Raw genomic sequence first — 13,160 nt, 5'->3', positions numbered from 1 at the left:
TCGGAGCACTCAATTCGGTCCAGGTCTTGCAGGGGGCGGCAGTGGCCGTGGCGAACTCCCGTGCAGTCCCAGTGCTAGAGCGTGGGACGGACTTGCGGGGCACCCCTCGGGGTTCTCCAGCCAGGACTGGGGGCGGGAGGCCCAGCCACGCTGCAGTGTGCAGGCCTGCCCCTGGGCGCCCGCCCGCGCGCCGTCCCCGCCCCTCGGCCGCCCCCTCCGCCCCCGCGCGGGCTCGGGACGTGCAGAGCCGGAGAGCGAGCAGCAGGGACTGCTCTGGCGCACTCACTTCCGCGTCCCGCCGCCCTCCGGCCCGCGCGCGCCGATCCGCCGCCGCCATCGGACAATGGGCCGCCAGCCCCAGCTGCCGTGAACTTCCTGCCGCTGCTCGGCCGCCCGTGCGTCCCGGACGGCGCTCCCGCCAGGCGCCGGCCGGGATCGCAGCTCCGGGGAAGCAGCGGAGGACCCAGCGCCCGGGACGTACCTGCGCCTCAGCCTCCACGCCTTTGCTCCGGCCCGACTCACGGCCTCGGCGCCCTCCTGGCCGATTCAGCTTCACCCGGCCCAGTCGGCTGCTGCCTTGCTGTGGGTTTCCGCATTTGGTTGCCTGAGGAGGATGTGATTTTACTTTTTTGCTGTTTTCTTTTTCCTTTTATAATTTGGAGAGGAGAAAAGAACTCCGCTGAGCAGGCCCGGGACAGCGAAGTGCCACCAGCTACCCCAACAAGGACGTCTCCAGGGGAAAGGGAATTAGAAGCCAACTTGGTCCAGCTGGCGTTGAGGTCTCAACTTCGGCTGAACTCTTAAGTCCTGGGGTCATGCCCTTCATGCTAGGCAGGTGGAAGTCTTTACCTGTACTGGGTCGGACTTGAGCCCCGACCCTTCGCCAGCATCTCACCGCCGCCCTCCACACACACACACACACACACGGCACCTGGGCTAGGCCGGGACACCTGTCTGCAGCATGGATAAGTATGACGACCTGGGCCTGGAGGCCAGTAAATTCATCGAGGACCTGAACATGTATGAGGCCTCCAAGGATGGGCTCTTCCGAGTGGACAAGGGTGCAGGCAACAACCCCGAGTTTGAGGAAACTCGCAGGGTGTTCGCCACCAAGATGGCCAAAATCCACCTCCAGCAGCAGCAGCAGCTCCTGCAGGAGGAGACCCTGCCCAGGGGAAGCAGAGGCCCTGTCAATGGAGGGGGCCGCCTGGGCCCACAGACCCGTCGGGAAGTTGGTGTGGGCAGCAAGCTGACTGTGGATGGTGCTGCCAAGCCTCCTCTTGCTGCCTCGACAGGGGCGCCTGGGGCAGTCACCACCTTCGCTGCTGGGCAGCCCCCGTACCCACCGCAGGAGCAGAGATCCAGGCCATACCTGCATGGCACAAGGCATGGCAGCCAGGACTGTGGTTCCAGGGAGAGCCCGGCGACTTCTGAGATGTCTGCTTTGCACCAGCCGGGCCCCTGCGAGGATCCTTCCTGCCTCACTCACGGAGACTATTACGACAACCTCTCCTTGGCAAGCCCAAAGTGGGGTGACAAACCAGGAGTGTCCCCCAGCATCGGCCTGAGTGTAGGGAGTGGGTGGCCTAGCTCCCTGGGGAGTGACCCACCACTGCCCAAACCCTGTGGGGACCATCCCCTAAACCAGCGACAGCTCTCCCTGAGCTCCAGCAGATCTTCTGAGGGTAGCCTCAGTGGTCAGGATAGTGGCATTGGTGGCCGCAGCAGCGAGAAGCCAACAGGCCTTTGGTCCACTGCCTCCTCCCAGCGGGTGAGCCCTGGCCTGCCTTCCCCAAACTTGGAGAATGGAGCACCAGCTCTGGGGCCTGCTCAGCCCAGGACCCCTTCTGTGTCAGCACCCCTGGCCCTGAGCTGCCCCAGGCAAGGAGGTCTTCCAAGATCAAACTCGGGGCTGGGGGGTGAGGTTTCAGGTGTGATGTCCAAACCCAATGTGGCCCCCCAACCTTGGTTCCAGGATGGGCCCAAATCTTATCTTTCCAGTTCTGCCCCATCATCCTCGCCAGCTGGCCTGGACAGTTCACAGCCGGGTGCGGTCCCTGGGCTGGGGCCGAAGCCTGGCTGCACAGACCTTGGCACTGGTCCCAAGCTCAGCCCCACCAGTCTTGTCCATCCAGTGATGTCCACCCTGCCTGAGTTATCTTGTAAAGAGGGTACCCTGGGCTGGTCTTCTGATGGTAGCCTGGGACCTGTGCTCCTGGAGAGCCCAAGTTCCCCTAGGGTGAGGCTGCCCTGCCAGCCACTGGTCCCAGGTCCTGAACTGAGACCCTCTGCTGCTGAGTTGAAATTAGAAGCCCTCACCCAACGTCTGGAGCGAGAGATGGATGCTCACCCGAAGGCCGATTACTTTGGTGAGTGAGAGGCTGGTGGAGTTGCCTATGGTGGGGTGATGGGGTTCTTGAGGTTGGGGAACATGCTTCCTACCAGGGATGCTATAGGCTGTAGCTACCTCTCCTTGAGTGGCCTGTTTTTTTATTTTTCTGTTTTTTGTTTTGGGCTTCCTCTTTCAGCTGCTTTTTCTGATTCAGAAACTTGAAAGCATGCTGGGGCAGAAAGCGGACCTTGCAGCTGGGGTTACCCATGTGTGAAGGGTGCAGCAGGGTGGGATTGCTCGTGACTGTTCTCAGAAAAGAGAAATGCTGTGACTTTGGATTTCAAGGGTTTTGGGTGTGACTTTAGAGCCTCCTGCAGTGACAGGCTCATGCAGGACTTGAATGAGACCAGCTTTCTCAGGGGGGAGGTACCCCTGAGCATTCAGTCTGTAGTTGGTTGGGCAGATCTGGTTGTTCTGGCTGTTTGAGGGACCAGTGATTTGAGGCAGGTGCTCTTGACTGCCGTGTGTGTGTGTCTCTGTGTAGGTGGGTACTTGTGTGCGGTTGAGGCAGGTCAAACACTACCATGAAAGACTCGTAGAGCAGGGGTTTTTCTTTGTTTTTTTTTGTTTTTTTTGTTTTTTTTGAGATGGAGTCTCGTTCTGTAGCCCAGGCTAGAGTGCAGTGGCGCAATCTTGGCTCACTGCAATCTCCGCCTCCTGGGTTCAAGCAATTCTCCTGCCTCAGCCTCTTGAGTAGTTGGGACTGCAGGCACGTGTCACCATACCTGGCTAATTTTTTGTATTTATTTATTTATTTTAGTAGAGACAGGGTTTCACTGCGCTAGACAGGATGTTCTCAATCTCCCGACCTCGTGATCTGGCCGCCTCGGCCTCCCAAAGTGCTGGGATTACAGGCGTGAGCCACCGCGCCTGGCCAGAGCAGTGGTTAAGTGTAGTCCCTGGATCAGGAGCATCCCTTTGCCTGGAAACTGATTAGAAATGGAAATTCTTGGGCCCCACCCCAGACCTATTGAATCAGAAACTGTGGGATGGGACCCAGCAAGCTGTGACCCTGCTGTGTGGCAAGATTTGAGCCCTGCTGCACCATGAGCCTCCTAACCCAGCCCACACCCAGGTAACAGCCAACAGCCAGGTAGCACCACAGCCATGGCTCAAACTAGGATGGAAAATGTGTCTTCCTGGTTTTACTCAAACTTGCAAGTTTTGTTTTATTCTCTGTTTTAAAACCACAAACTCTTGGAGACTGCTAGCTTCAACTTTTTTTCTTTGCACAGGGTTTAGTGGTAGCTGCATCTTTCTGTTGAGTAATGATTAGTTGTCTCATAGGAGAGCTAACTAGAAAGACAGCCTATTCGTGGAGAATCGGAGGGGTTTTTCATTTTTTAACTTTGGATAATTGAGCTCACGTGTTCCCCATAGCCTGCGTTCTGCTGGGGTAGCAGCTCTGCCGAATGGAGGGCAGGGACAGGGAAGGCTCTGGGAGAGGAAGACAGCTGGCTTACTGCTGTCAGCCTACCCTTGTTCTCCGTGAACGAACAAGTGTCCCAAGGTCCTTTGAGGGACCAAGGTCTGAGGCACTGGGCTGCTGGATGTGTGCAACTTACGGTAGCATTGTGTTTTGCTTCTCATGAGAACCTCGTGGGAGCCAGTTCTCACCCCATACTCAGCAGGCTGAGGTCAGGGTAACTGTTTACGGCTTACTTTTTTTTAACTTTATTTTTATTTCTTTATTTATTTTGAGACAAGGTCTTGCCTTGTTGCCCAGGCTGGAGTGCAGTGCAGCCTAGACCTCCTGGACTCAAGGCATCTTCCTACCTCAGCCTCCTGAGTAGCTAGGACTACTTAGGAGGAAGCGGGGGAGGAAGGGGGCGTGGAGGTGGGGGCATCCTCTCTAGGTTGCCCAGGCTGTTATCCTGGGCTCAAGTGATCCTCTTGCCTCAGCCTCCCAAAGTGCTGGGATTACAGGTGTGAGCCACTGTGCCCGGCCTACTGGTTTATTTTTTAAAGCACATGGCACCATCTCACCGTGAACTCTTTTCTCCTCAGCACATTCCCACGTTTGGGAGTAATAGCTGGAAATACTGTGGGTCTTTTAATTTAAACTTTTGTTTTGTTGTAAATTTCAAGCTCATTGGACAACACAAGCAGCAGTTTTATTTATCTTGGGATGCAAGTTTATACCGTGCATCAGAGCATCAGTATTAGCTAATGCTACTCATCCATTCAGCATATATTAAAATTTATTGAGCACCTATCTTGAGGCCATGCTCTGTTCCAGGTCTTGGGGATACATAGTGAACAGGACAGACAGGAACCTCTGCCTGCCTGGAGCAGACAATGTAGTAGAAGGAGGCAGGGAGTGAATGAAGTAAATAAGCAAGTCCTAGGGAGAGAATCAAGGCAGAGAAAGGAAATGGAGCCCTGGGGCTGGGGGTGGCAGAGAGATTTCCAGTTTTAAATTGGGTGATCAAGGAATGTCCCACCAAGAAGATGCATTTGAGCAAAGGCAGGCAGGAGACTGGACCGTGTGTTTTCCCAGGGAAATGGTGTTCTTGGCAGAGCGGACAGCAAGCACAGAGGCCCCACAGGCCTGATCTGTGCTGGACACCGTACTGAACGCTTGGTGCCGACTATTGAATTGACTGGTCACAGCATCCTCGGAAGCTGGTTCTGCCATTATGCCCATTTTACTGATGAGGAAATGGAAGCTCAGGGAGATTAAATTACTGGCGGTGTCACAGGTCATATTGGGTGCTGCTGGGGCTTGAGCTTGACAGTTTAGTTCAGCCTCAGGGCTCACGCATCTAACCAGCATTGCCAAACTGTCTCCCAAGCAGAGATTTGGAGGCCTATTTTATTTATTTATTTTTATTTTTTATTTTTAATTGAGATGAAATTCACATAAGGTAAATTAACCATTTTGAAGTGAACAATTCAGTGTTGTTTAATATTAATACATTCACAGTGTTGTACAATGAACACCTCTGTCTAGTTCCAAAATGTTTTCATCAACCCAAAAGGAAACCCCATACCCCTAACCCAATTGCTCCCTGTTTCCCCCCATCTCCCCCAGCTCCTGGCAACAACCGATGTGCGTTCTGTCTCTGTGGCATTACCTATTCTGGAATTTCGTTTAAAAATGGAATTGTGTATTTTATTCATTTTTTGTATAAACTTCACAGATAAGCAAGCACACACAGTGAAAACTGAGCCTCTTTTCCCAGCCTGTCTGGTCGAGTGTCCTGGGTGTAATGAGCATATGTGTTTCTGCCAGCCCCAGTGGTGGCATGCTGTTCCACTGCACAGCGTCTCTGCAGTGGCTCTGCATCCGCATGTGTTGAGTTGGCTATACGTGGCTGCTGTGCGATGTGCCCGGGTCACCTAAGGTCACTTAAGCAACCCTTACCGATGGGCCTTTGGAATGTACCCATCTACAAGGGACAGGCGTAGCTGCAAGATCAGCTGCCAGGAGTGGGACTGTGGGGCTGCGTGGTTTGTGTCCTTTAGGTGTGGCTTGGTTGCTCCCTGCAGCGCTCATGCCAGGACCGAGCTGCCGACTGTGTAGGAGAGGGTTTGCCCCATGCCTGCTTTGGTGGCAGAGCTTCCATCTGCTCTTCCGTGACCTCCCTTGGGGCAGAGGAGGAAGTCTTTCGGTCTGAGCAATGGCAGTCTTTGCCTGTCCCTGTGTGGGGAACTTGAACAGACTGCGTGCTCCTCCAGACTGCTCCTCCCTTGTCAGTAGCCTGAGGAGGCTGGACAGCTGAGGGGCTCACCCCCACAGATACTTTTCCCTCCCCTACATCTGGTATTACTGGAAAGATTTTGTCTACCCAACATGTTACATTTGTTAAATAATGGTTAGATTCCACTTCCAAATAGAGGAATGATTAATGGTGCAGAGTGCTTGGCAGTGAGAGTCAGAGTGACAGAAGTCCCCATGACACGCGATGCCACTCAGGCCAAAAGCAAAGCAAAGTAGATGTTTGGGTTAGCCTGGTCCCCTTCCTAAGTCAAAGGTGTCCCTTTGGGTATTTGACTTTGTGGAAAGAGCTTGTGAATCCCTCTTGCCACCTCTGTAAGCCCTTAGAGTCTCAAGATGCCCAGTTTCCAGTTACTGATTAACGTGGCACGGAAAATCTCCTGGCACTTTCCATGGCTGGTCTTTGTGGGTTTAATAAAATAAGATCCTACAGAGGTGTGTCTCTTTCCCTGTTCTGCTGGGCCTACTTCCTCCTCCAGCCACACCCCTGTGGCCTCTTTGTGTCTCTCTGTCCATGGCGTTGGGTTTTTGGTCTTCTAGGCGTTGCTCCTGGCCTATACCACCTAGTGCAGTGTGGCTTCTGTTTTAGTACCACTGCTGACACTGCAGAGGTGGGGTGCAGAGGGCACCGTGCCTTTGTTAGTTGTGCCCCACCGTCTCCTCCATGTGATCCACCTGTCTTCCTCACACTGGTCCTCTTCTCCCTTTCTAAGGAAAAAGGACACAAGCTGGATGTGGTGGCTCACACCTGTAATCCCAGCGACTCAAGAGACTGAGGCAGGAGAATTGTTTGAGCCCAGGAGTTTAAGACCAGCCTGTGCAACATAGACCCCATCTCTACAAAAAACAGAAAAATTAGCCAGGCATGGTGGTGCACACCTGTAGTCCCAGCTACTTGGGAGATTGAGGTGGGAAGATTGCTTGAGCCCAGGAGGGTGAGGCTGCAGTGAGCCATGATCATGCCACTGCACTCCAACCTGGGTGACAGAACAAGACCCTGTCTCAAAACAAAAAAACAAAAAAACCCCACAAATAAACCACCTGTTGTAGGCTGGGTTTCCTGGGAAACTGACTGAGACAGAGTTTACCATACAAGGGCTTATTAAAAGGTGCTTTTGGGGTCCCCACCTGTGTAAAGTGGAGAAGGAATCAGGAATGGCTAGAAGAGAGCTGAGCTGCTGGGGCCTGACCCCACAGGGAGCCTGGGAGCTGGAAAAGTCCTTTAGGGTCATCCTAGTTGGCCTGACATGGCCCAGCCTTCACACTCCCTCAGGGATCAGCTGTTGGCTGTGGGCTGCCCAGGAAGATGGTGGCTTTGGGCAAGGCAGCTCTGTGCAGCTGGGGCAGTCTCCCCAGGGGCTGACAGGAGGACCACCTGCCTGCTGCACCCCAGCAGCTGCGCCCTCCCCTGTCCTCTCCATCGAAGGGCCTTTGCACATCACCACAGCCCCCGCTTCTCAGGGTAGGTAGGAGCGGGTGACTTGGGCATTATGGTTCTAATAATAGCTACCATGTGTCAAGTGCCAGTGGTGTGCCGGGCACTGGGGTTCAGTGCTTTTGGACATTATTGGCATTTAACCTGCACACTTAGTTTTGATGTAGGCACCATTCTTTGTTTACAGTTGAGAAACTGAGGCCAGAGAGGTTAAGTGACTTGCTCAAGACCACGTGGGTACCAGTAGTGGTGCTCCCACACCAGTTGGGATTTTCCTTCTGCCTGACCACTTGCATGGTGGGACCAGGTGGTCTCTCACATGTGAGTGGATGCCTTCTATTGCCCCTCCAGATTCACTCCACACCCAAGTGCTATAGGGAGCATTTGTGGGCTCCTTGCCTTTTCCATGCCTCCTTCTCCCACATTTCAGGCTGTGGACCTTTTTTTGTTGTTGTTGTTGAGACAGTCTCACTCTGTCGCCCAGGATGGAGTGCAGTGGCGCGATCTTGGCTCACTGCAAGCTCTGCCTCCTGGGTTCACGCCATTCTCCTGCCTCAGCCTCCCAGGTAGCTGGGATTACAGATGCCCGCCACCACGCCTGGCTAAGTTTTCATATATATGTTTTTTGTAGAGTTGGGGTTTCACCGTCTTAGCCAGGATGGTCTCGATCTCCTGACCTCGTGATCCGCCCGCCTTGGCCTCCCAAAGTACTGGGATTACAGGCGTGAACCACTGCACCCAGCCTGGACTGTGGACTTTTGTGTCCCCTGGACCTGAAGCCCCTGTGCTTACCCTCCCTGCTGTGGGTGGGCCTGGGTGATCCGTCACTGCTAAAGCTAACCAGGAGAGAGCCACATTCTGCTCACTTGGGGAGAAGGCTCTGACAGACTTCGTTATGATCAAAGGGGTGGGAAAGGCAAGAATAAGCAGGTTCCAGGGTCTCCTGTACCCGGAAAGTGAACGGACAGGCCTGCTCCTCACCAGCAGGGAGAGAGGAAAGGTTGGCATTGTGTTTAGTCTTTCTGTCCTTGGTGGATGTCCTTTCAGCGGTATCCTAACCCAGAAAACTGCAGTGGCAGACCCACCTTAGCCTGGGAGCCTGAAAACAGGTGTGACTCCTCCTGAGAATGGCCCTGCCCTGACCAGGGCCAGGGAGCCTGTCTCTCCTGATTTTACTTTCCTGGCAATGAACAGGGTTAAATAAGCAGTCCAAGCAAGGAACATGTGGATGTCCTATCTACGTACCTACATGTCCTATTTGCATGACTACAGATGTCCTATCTGCATGTCTACATGTCCTGTCTATATGACTACAGATGCCCTTCCATCTGACAGTCTCTTGCACACTGAGCTGCTCCTCATCTTCATGACCTTTTTTTTTTTTTTTTTTTTTTTTTTGTTGGGGTCTCGCTGTGTAGCCCAGGCTAGAGTGCAGTGGCGCAATCTCAGCTCACTACAAGCTCCGCCTCCCGGGTTTGCGCCATTCTTCTGCCTCAGCCTCCCGAGTAGCTGGGACTACAGGCACCTGCCACCACGCCCGGCTAATTTTTTGTATTTTTAATAGAGACGGGTTTTCACCGTGTTAGCAAGGATGGTCTTGATCTCCTGACCTCGTGATTCACCCACCTTGGCCTCCCAAAGTGCTGGGATTACAGGCGTGAGCCACTGTGCCCAGCCTTTTTTTTTGTTTTCAATTGGGATGGAGTCTTGCTCTGTCACCCAGGCTGGAGTACAATGGTGCGATCTTGGCTCACTGCAGCCACCGCCGCCCCGGGCCCATGCAATTCTACTGCTTCAGCCTCCTGAATAGCTGGGATTACAGGCGCACACCACCATGCTTGGCTAATTTTTGTATTTTCAGTAGAGACGGGGTTTTGCCATGTTGGCCAGGCTGGTCTTGAGCTCTTAACCTCAGGTGATCCGCCTGCCTCTGCCTCCCAAAGTGCTGGGATTATAGGTGTGAGCCACCGCACCTGGCCCTTCATGACTTTTTAATTACTGTTTATCAGACTTTATTAGCAATAGATGCTTGAAATATGGTGCTTAATTCTAGCCTAGATTAAAAAATTGAGCATTTTTTACATAAAAGGAAACAACATGGGCTAGTCTGGTAATAAAGCAGCCCCTCCAGAATTCCAGGACAGAGGTCTGCCTGTGTTTCCCAGAGGCACTGGCTAACCAGCCTCCTCCCATATCAGGCATTTCATTAAACCCAAACCAAGTGCTGAAGGGGAAGAAAGTGACAGAAGGTCAATAGCCATGTGGCTGTGTCTGAGTGACTGGCATGACTCGATGTGATGACCTGGGGACTGCCACCAGAATGCCTTTTGGAGATGTGCCATAATTTGAACCAGTTGAGTCCAGGTTTCCAGTGACATGGGAGTAAATTTCTGATTCTGCTGGTAACATTTCGCAGTGACATTGAAGACTCCAATCTGTCTGGCCCTGCAGATGCACACCCTGGGATATGGGGATGCCCAGTGCTTTAGACATTGGGCAGCCTGTGTGCATTCTTTTAAAAAACTGAGGCAGAGTCTCACCATGTTGCTTAGGCTGGTTTTGAACTCCCAGCCTCAAGTGATCTCCCACCTCAGCCTCCCAAAGTGCTGGGATTACAGGCATGAGCTCAGGGTGTGGTGTTGGGCAAGTCCCTCTAGCTCTTTTGAGCCAAGATGACCTCTCAGGGTCCTTCCCGGCCCAAAGTCCTGTGACAGTGGCATTGGGTATAATTAGATGCCTGGATTTCAGCTAACCAAGTAACAGGGACTGGGCAGCATTATTGTTGGCAGTGGCATAGAGCCTGGAAAGGCAGAGGCCAAGCGGCCTGGCATCCCAGCCCCTTCCCAGACCTTCACAGAATTAAAAAACAATCTTTATTTTTAGTTATGGTTACATTTGCAATTGTAAGTGGTAATCATTTTTACCTTAGGTATTCTGGAAAATACATACAATTAAAGAAGAAACATGAATCACTCATGTCCCTGCCATCCTTAGAATAATCAGCATTAAGATTGTCTGCAGAAAGTATCCAGTACAAAGGTAGTGGCTGAGCCCGTTAGTGATACAGAATGTATCAGGCACTGCGATTCTTGGATCTCTGGCCAAATGTAGAATCATTTACTGAGCTAGAGGCCAATTTGCTTGGAAGAGTGCATCCGATTAAAGTGAGATTAGAAAGGACTAAAGGTGTCCTTTAGGAAACAACCACACGTGGCAAGCCACTGGTACGATGATGATCACCAACCCTGCAGGCCTTTTGAGGCGCTCATTCCAATTAAACTTGTCATCCTTAGGGCAGGGGGCAGCTGGGAGCTCTGGTTTGTGGCACTCACTGTCCTTGTTTGTGCTGGCATGACCCAGTCCTCTCCGTGGGATCCTGTGGTACCCTGGGCATTGCTGGATCATTTGTCATAGGTTAGTGGCCTCAGGCCCAGCAGTGTCTGGGCCAGTCTCCCTTCTTTGTCCCAGTGCCCCACATGCTGTGGGCTCTGTGGATGCCTGTTGAAGGAGTGGAGGGACTTCCATTAGGCTGTGAAGGTGGAATAAGGGATTTTTAGCTGGGGTTATGGCTCTGAGACAGTTTTACTAAAATTTGTCTAGCAGTTTCTCTCTGCCAGACACTTTTCTAAGCACTTCTTATGCTTTTCTCACCTGTATTAAGTTGTTCAATCCTCCCAACAACCCTACTTTATTATCCCCATTTCACAGACGGGGAAACTGAGCTACACAGAGGTTAAGTGGCCTGCCTAATACTTTTATGGAGTAGCTTTGCTGAGTCTGGCTGCTGAGTTGGAGATTTTGACCACTGTGCTGTGCTGCCTCTTAGCTCTTATAAGTTTCTCCTTTCTAACAAAGAAGAAACTTCAGGGGCTGCTGTGGCTATGGGTAGTTCAAGGCTGAGGTCTTTTTGTACTCTGGTGGAGCCAGGGCCATTCCAGGAGCAACAAAGAAGGCAGAGTGTGGAGGCGTGCCTGCCGACTGGAGGAGTTGGGTGGCACTCTTGCAACGAGAGGCTGTCTCCAGCTTCCTTTTCTGGCTAGGAGCCTGTGCCTGCACAAGTGCCTCCCTGCAGGGCAGTGGACAGAGCCCCAGAGGCTCAGAGGCACATGGGCTGCCTTTCGTTCCTCTGAAGGGGTGTGGGTTAGGGCAAGTGGACCATGCCCTCAGGGGTGCTTGTGTGACATCCCCAAGTGCTGCAGGCATAGGTAGGGGTGTGCCAACCCGTACTTCCCCTGGGCGTGAGCAAGATGCCTTGTCTGGGGGTCAGGAGCAACCCCAGGCTGTGTGCAGAGGTGCTAGAACCAAATTTTATTTTATTTTGTTTTGTTTTTGAGGCTGAGTCTCGCTCTGTTGCCCAGGCTGGAGTGCAGTGGCAATATCTCAGCTCACTGCAACCTCTGCTTCCCAGGTTCAAGCAATTCTCATGCTTCAGCTTCCCAAGTACCTGGGATTACAGGCACACTCCACCTTGGCCAGCTAATTTCTGTATTTTTAGTGGGGACGGGGTTTTTCCATGTTGACCAGGCTGGTCTCGAACTCCTGACCTCAAGGGATCCATCCACATCGGCCTCCCAAAGTGCTGGGATTACAGGTGTGAGCCACCATGCCTGGCCCATAACCAAATTTTGGTTGACACTGTCCTTAGAGTCCATCCGACTATCTGAACAGAAACCTTGTCCTCAAACGAAACAGGTCACCAAAATTTCCAAGGCGTGGCAACAGCAGGGTAGCACTTGCCAGCAAATATTTATATCCACTCCAGTTTTTGTTTTCCACTTTTCCCCTTACAGGGAAACCAACTGGACACAAGGTCTCAGGGTCACACTGGAAGGCAGGAGACTTTCTGCTTGAATGTTTCAGAGGGAGTTCTTAGGATCCACAGCCAGGTTATTTTTAAGTTTTGAGAGCCAGGAGTTTCAACTTGGCCAAGTTCCTTCCTCATCTTTCTTGTTGTGTGACTGTCGCTGTGTCCCTGGGGAGCGAGGATGGGTTACTCCCGGTTACTGAAAGCTGGTGGGGAGCATCTCAGGGGTCTTTACCTCCCTCCCCACAAACATGTTTTGTAGTATACAAAAAGTTCTGGAAGCCTGCCATGATGCTGTCTGTCATTCCAGGGAGGGAATTTGCGTTTAGCATGAGTCCGCCCTGCAGCTAGTTCTGGAAGGATAGTGACTGAGGTACTTAGAGGACCCAGTGGAAAGGCACCCCTCTTAGCAAGCAGTCCCCAAGTCAGGGGGTGAGCACATATTCCAGCAGGCCCAGGCTGGCCAGTATGTGACGGTCATTTCAGGTGGTAAAGCAGGAACAGATTTGCTTTTTGTTGCCTGAAACCCCTTCTGACAATAACAGCAGCTTCCCTGTTCTCCTGCCTCTCCCTGTCAGCTGGGTTGGTGGATTTCCTTTCAGCAGGGTAGAACCAAGTTGTGGCTGCGTTTGCTCGCGTGATGGTCAGGGCTGGCCCTGAGGTTTTGCATCTGCCAGAATGTCGCCTGTTCCCTCCCTTCCCCCTACCTCAGTTTGCATTCCTTCCTGATGATGCAGTGAGGTAGTAAATTTAGACAGAAATGGAATTGGGGGCAGCTCAGCTGCTGGCCATGGCTAGGTTCCAGGGC

General features: G+C 52.6%; 1 protein-coding gene across 1 annotated transcript in view; it reads left to right on the top strand.

Annotated features, from left to right (window-relative positions):
• The first annotated feature begins 912 nt into the window (after positions 1–912).
• LIMD1 (LIM domains containing 1) overlaps positions 913–13,160 on the top strand; it is a 93,031-nt gene continuing 80,783 nt past the window's right edge. Inside the window, exon 1 of the mRNA XM_025377596.1 lies at positions 913–2,369. Coding sequence (XP_025233381.1) covers positions 962–2,369 — 1,408 coding nt within the window. The 5' untranslated portion in view covers positions 913–961. The remainder of the gene's footprint in view (positions 2,370–13,160) is intronic.

The sequence above is a fragment of the Theropithecus gelada genome, chromosome 2 (assembly GCF_003255815.1).
Source record: "Theropithecus gelada isolate Dixy chromosome 2, Tgel_1.0, whole genome shotgun sequence".
NCBI classification, from domain to species: domain Eukaryota; kingdom Metazoa; phylum Chordata; class Mammalia; order Primates; family Cercopithecidae; genus Theropithecus; species Theropithecus gelada.
The sequence above is the reverse complement of the archived record's forward strand: the minus strand, read 5'-3'. Positions and strand labels throughout refer to the sequence as shown.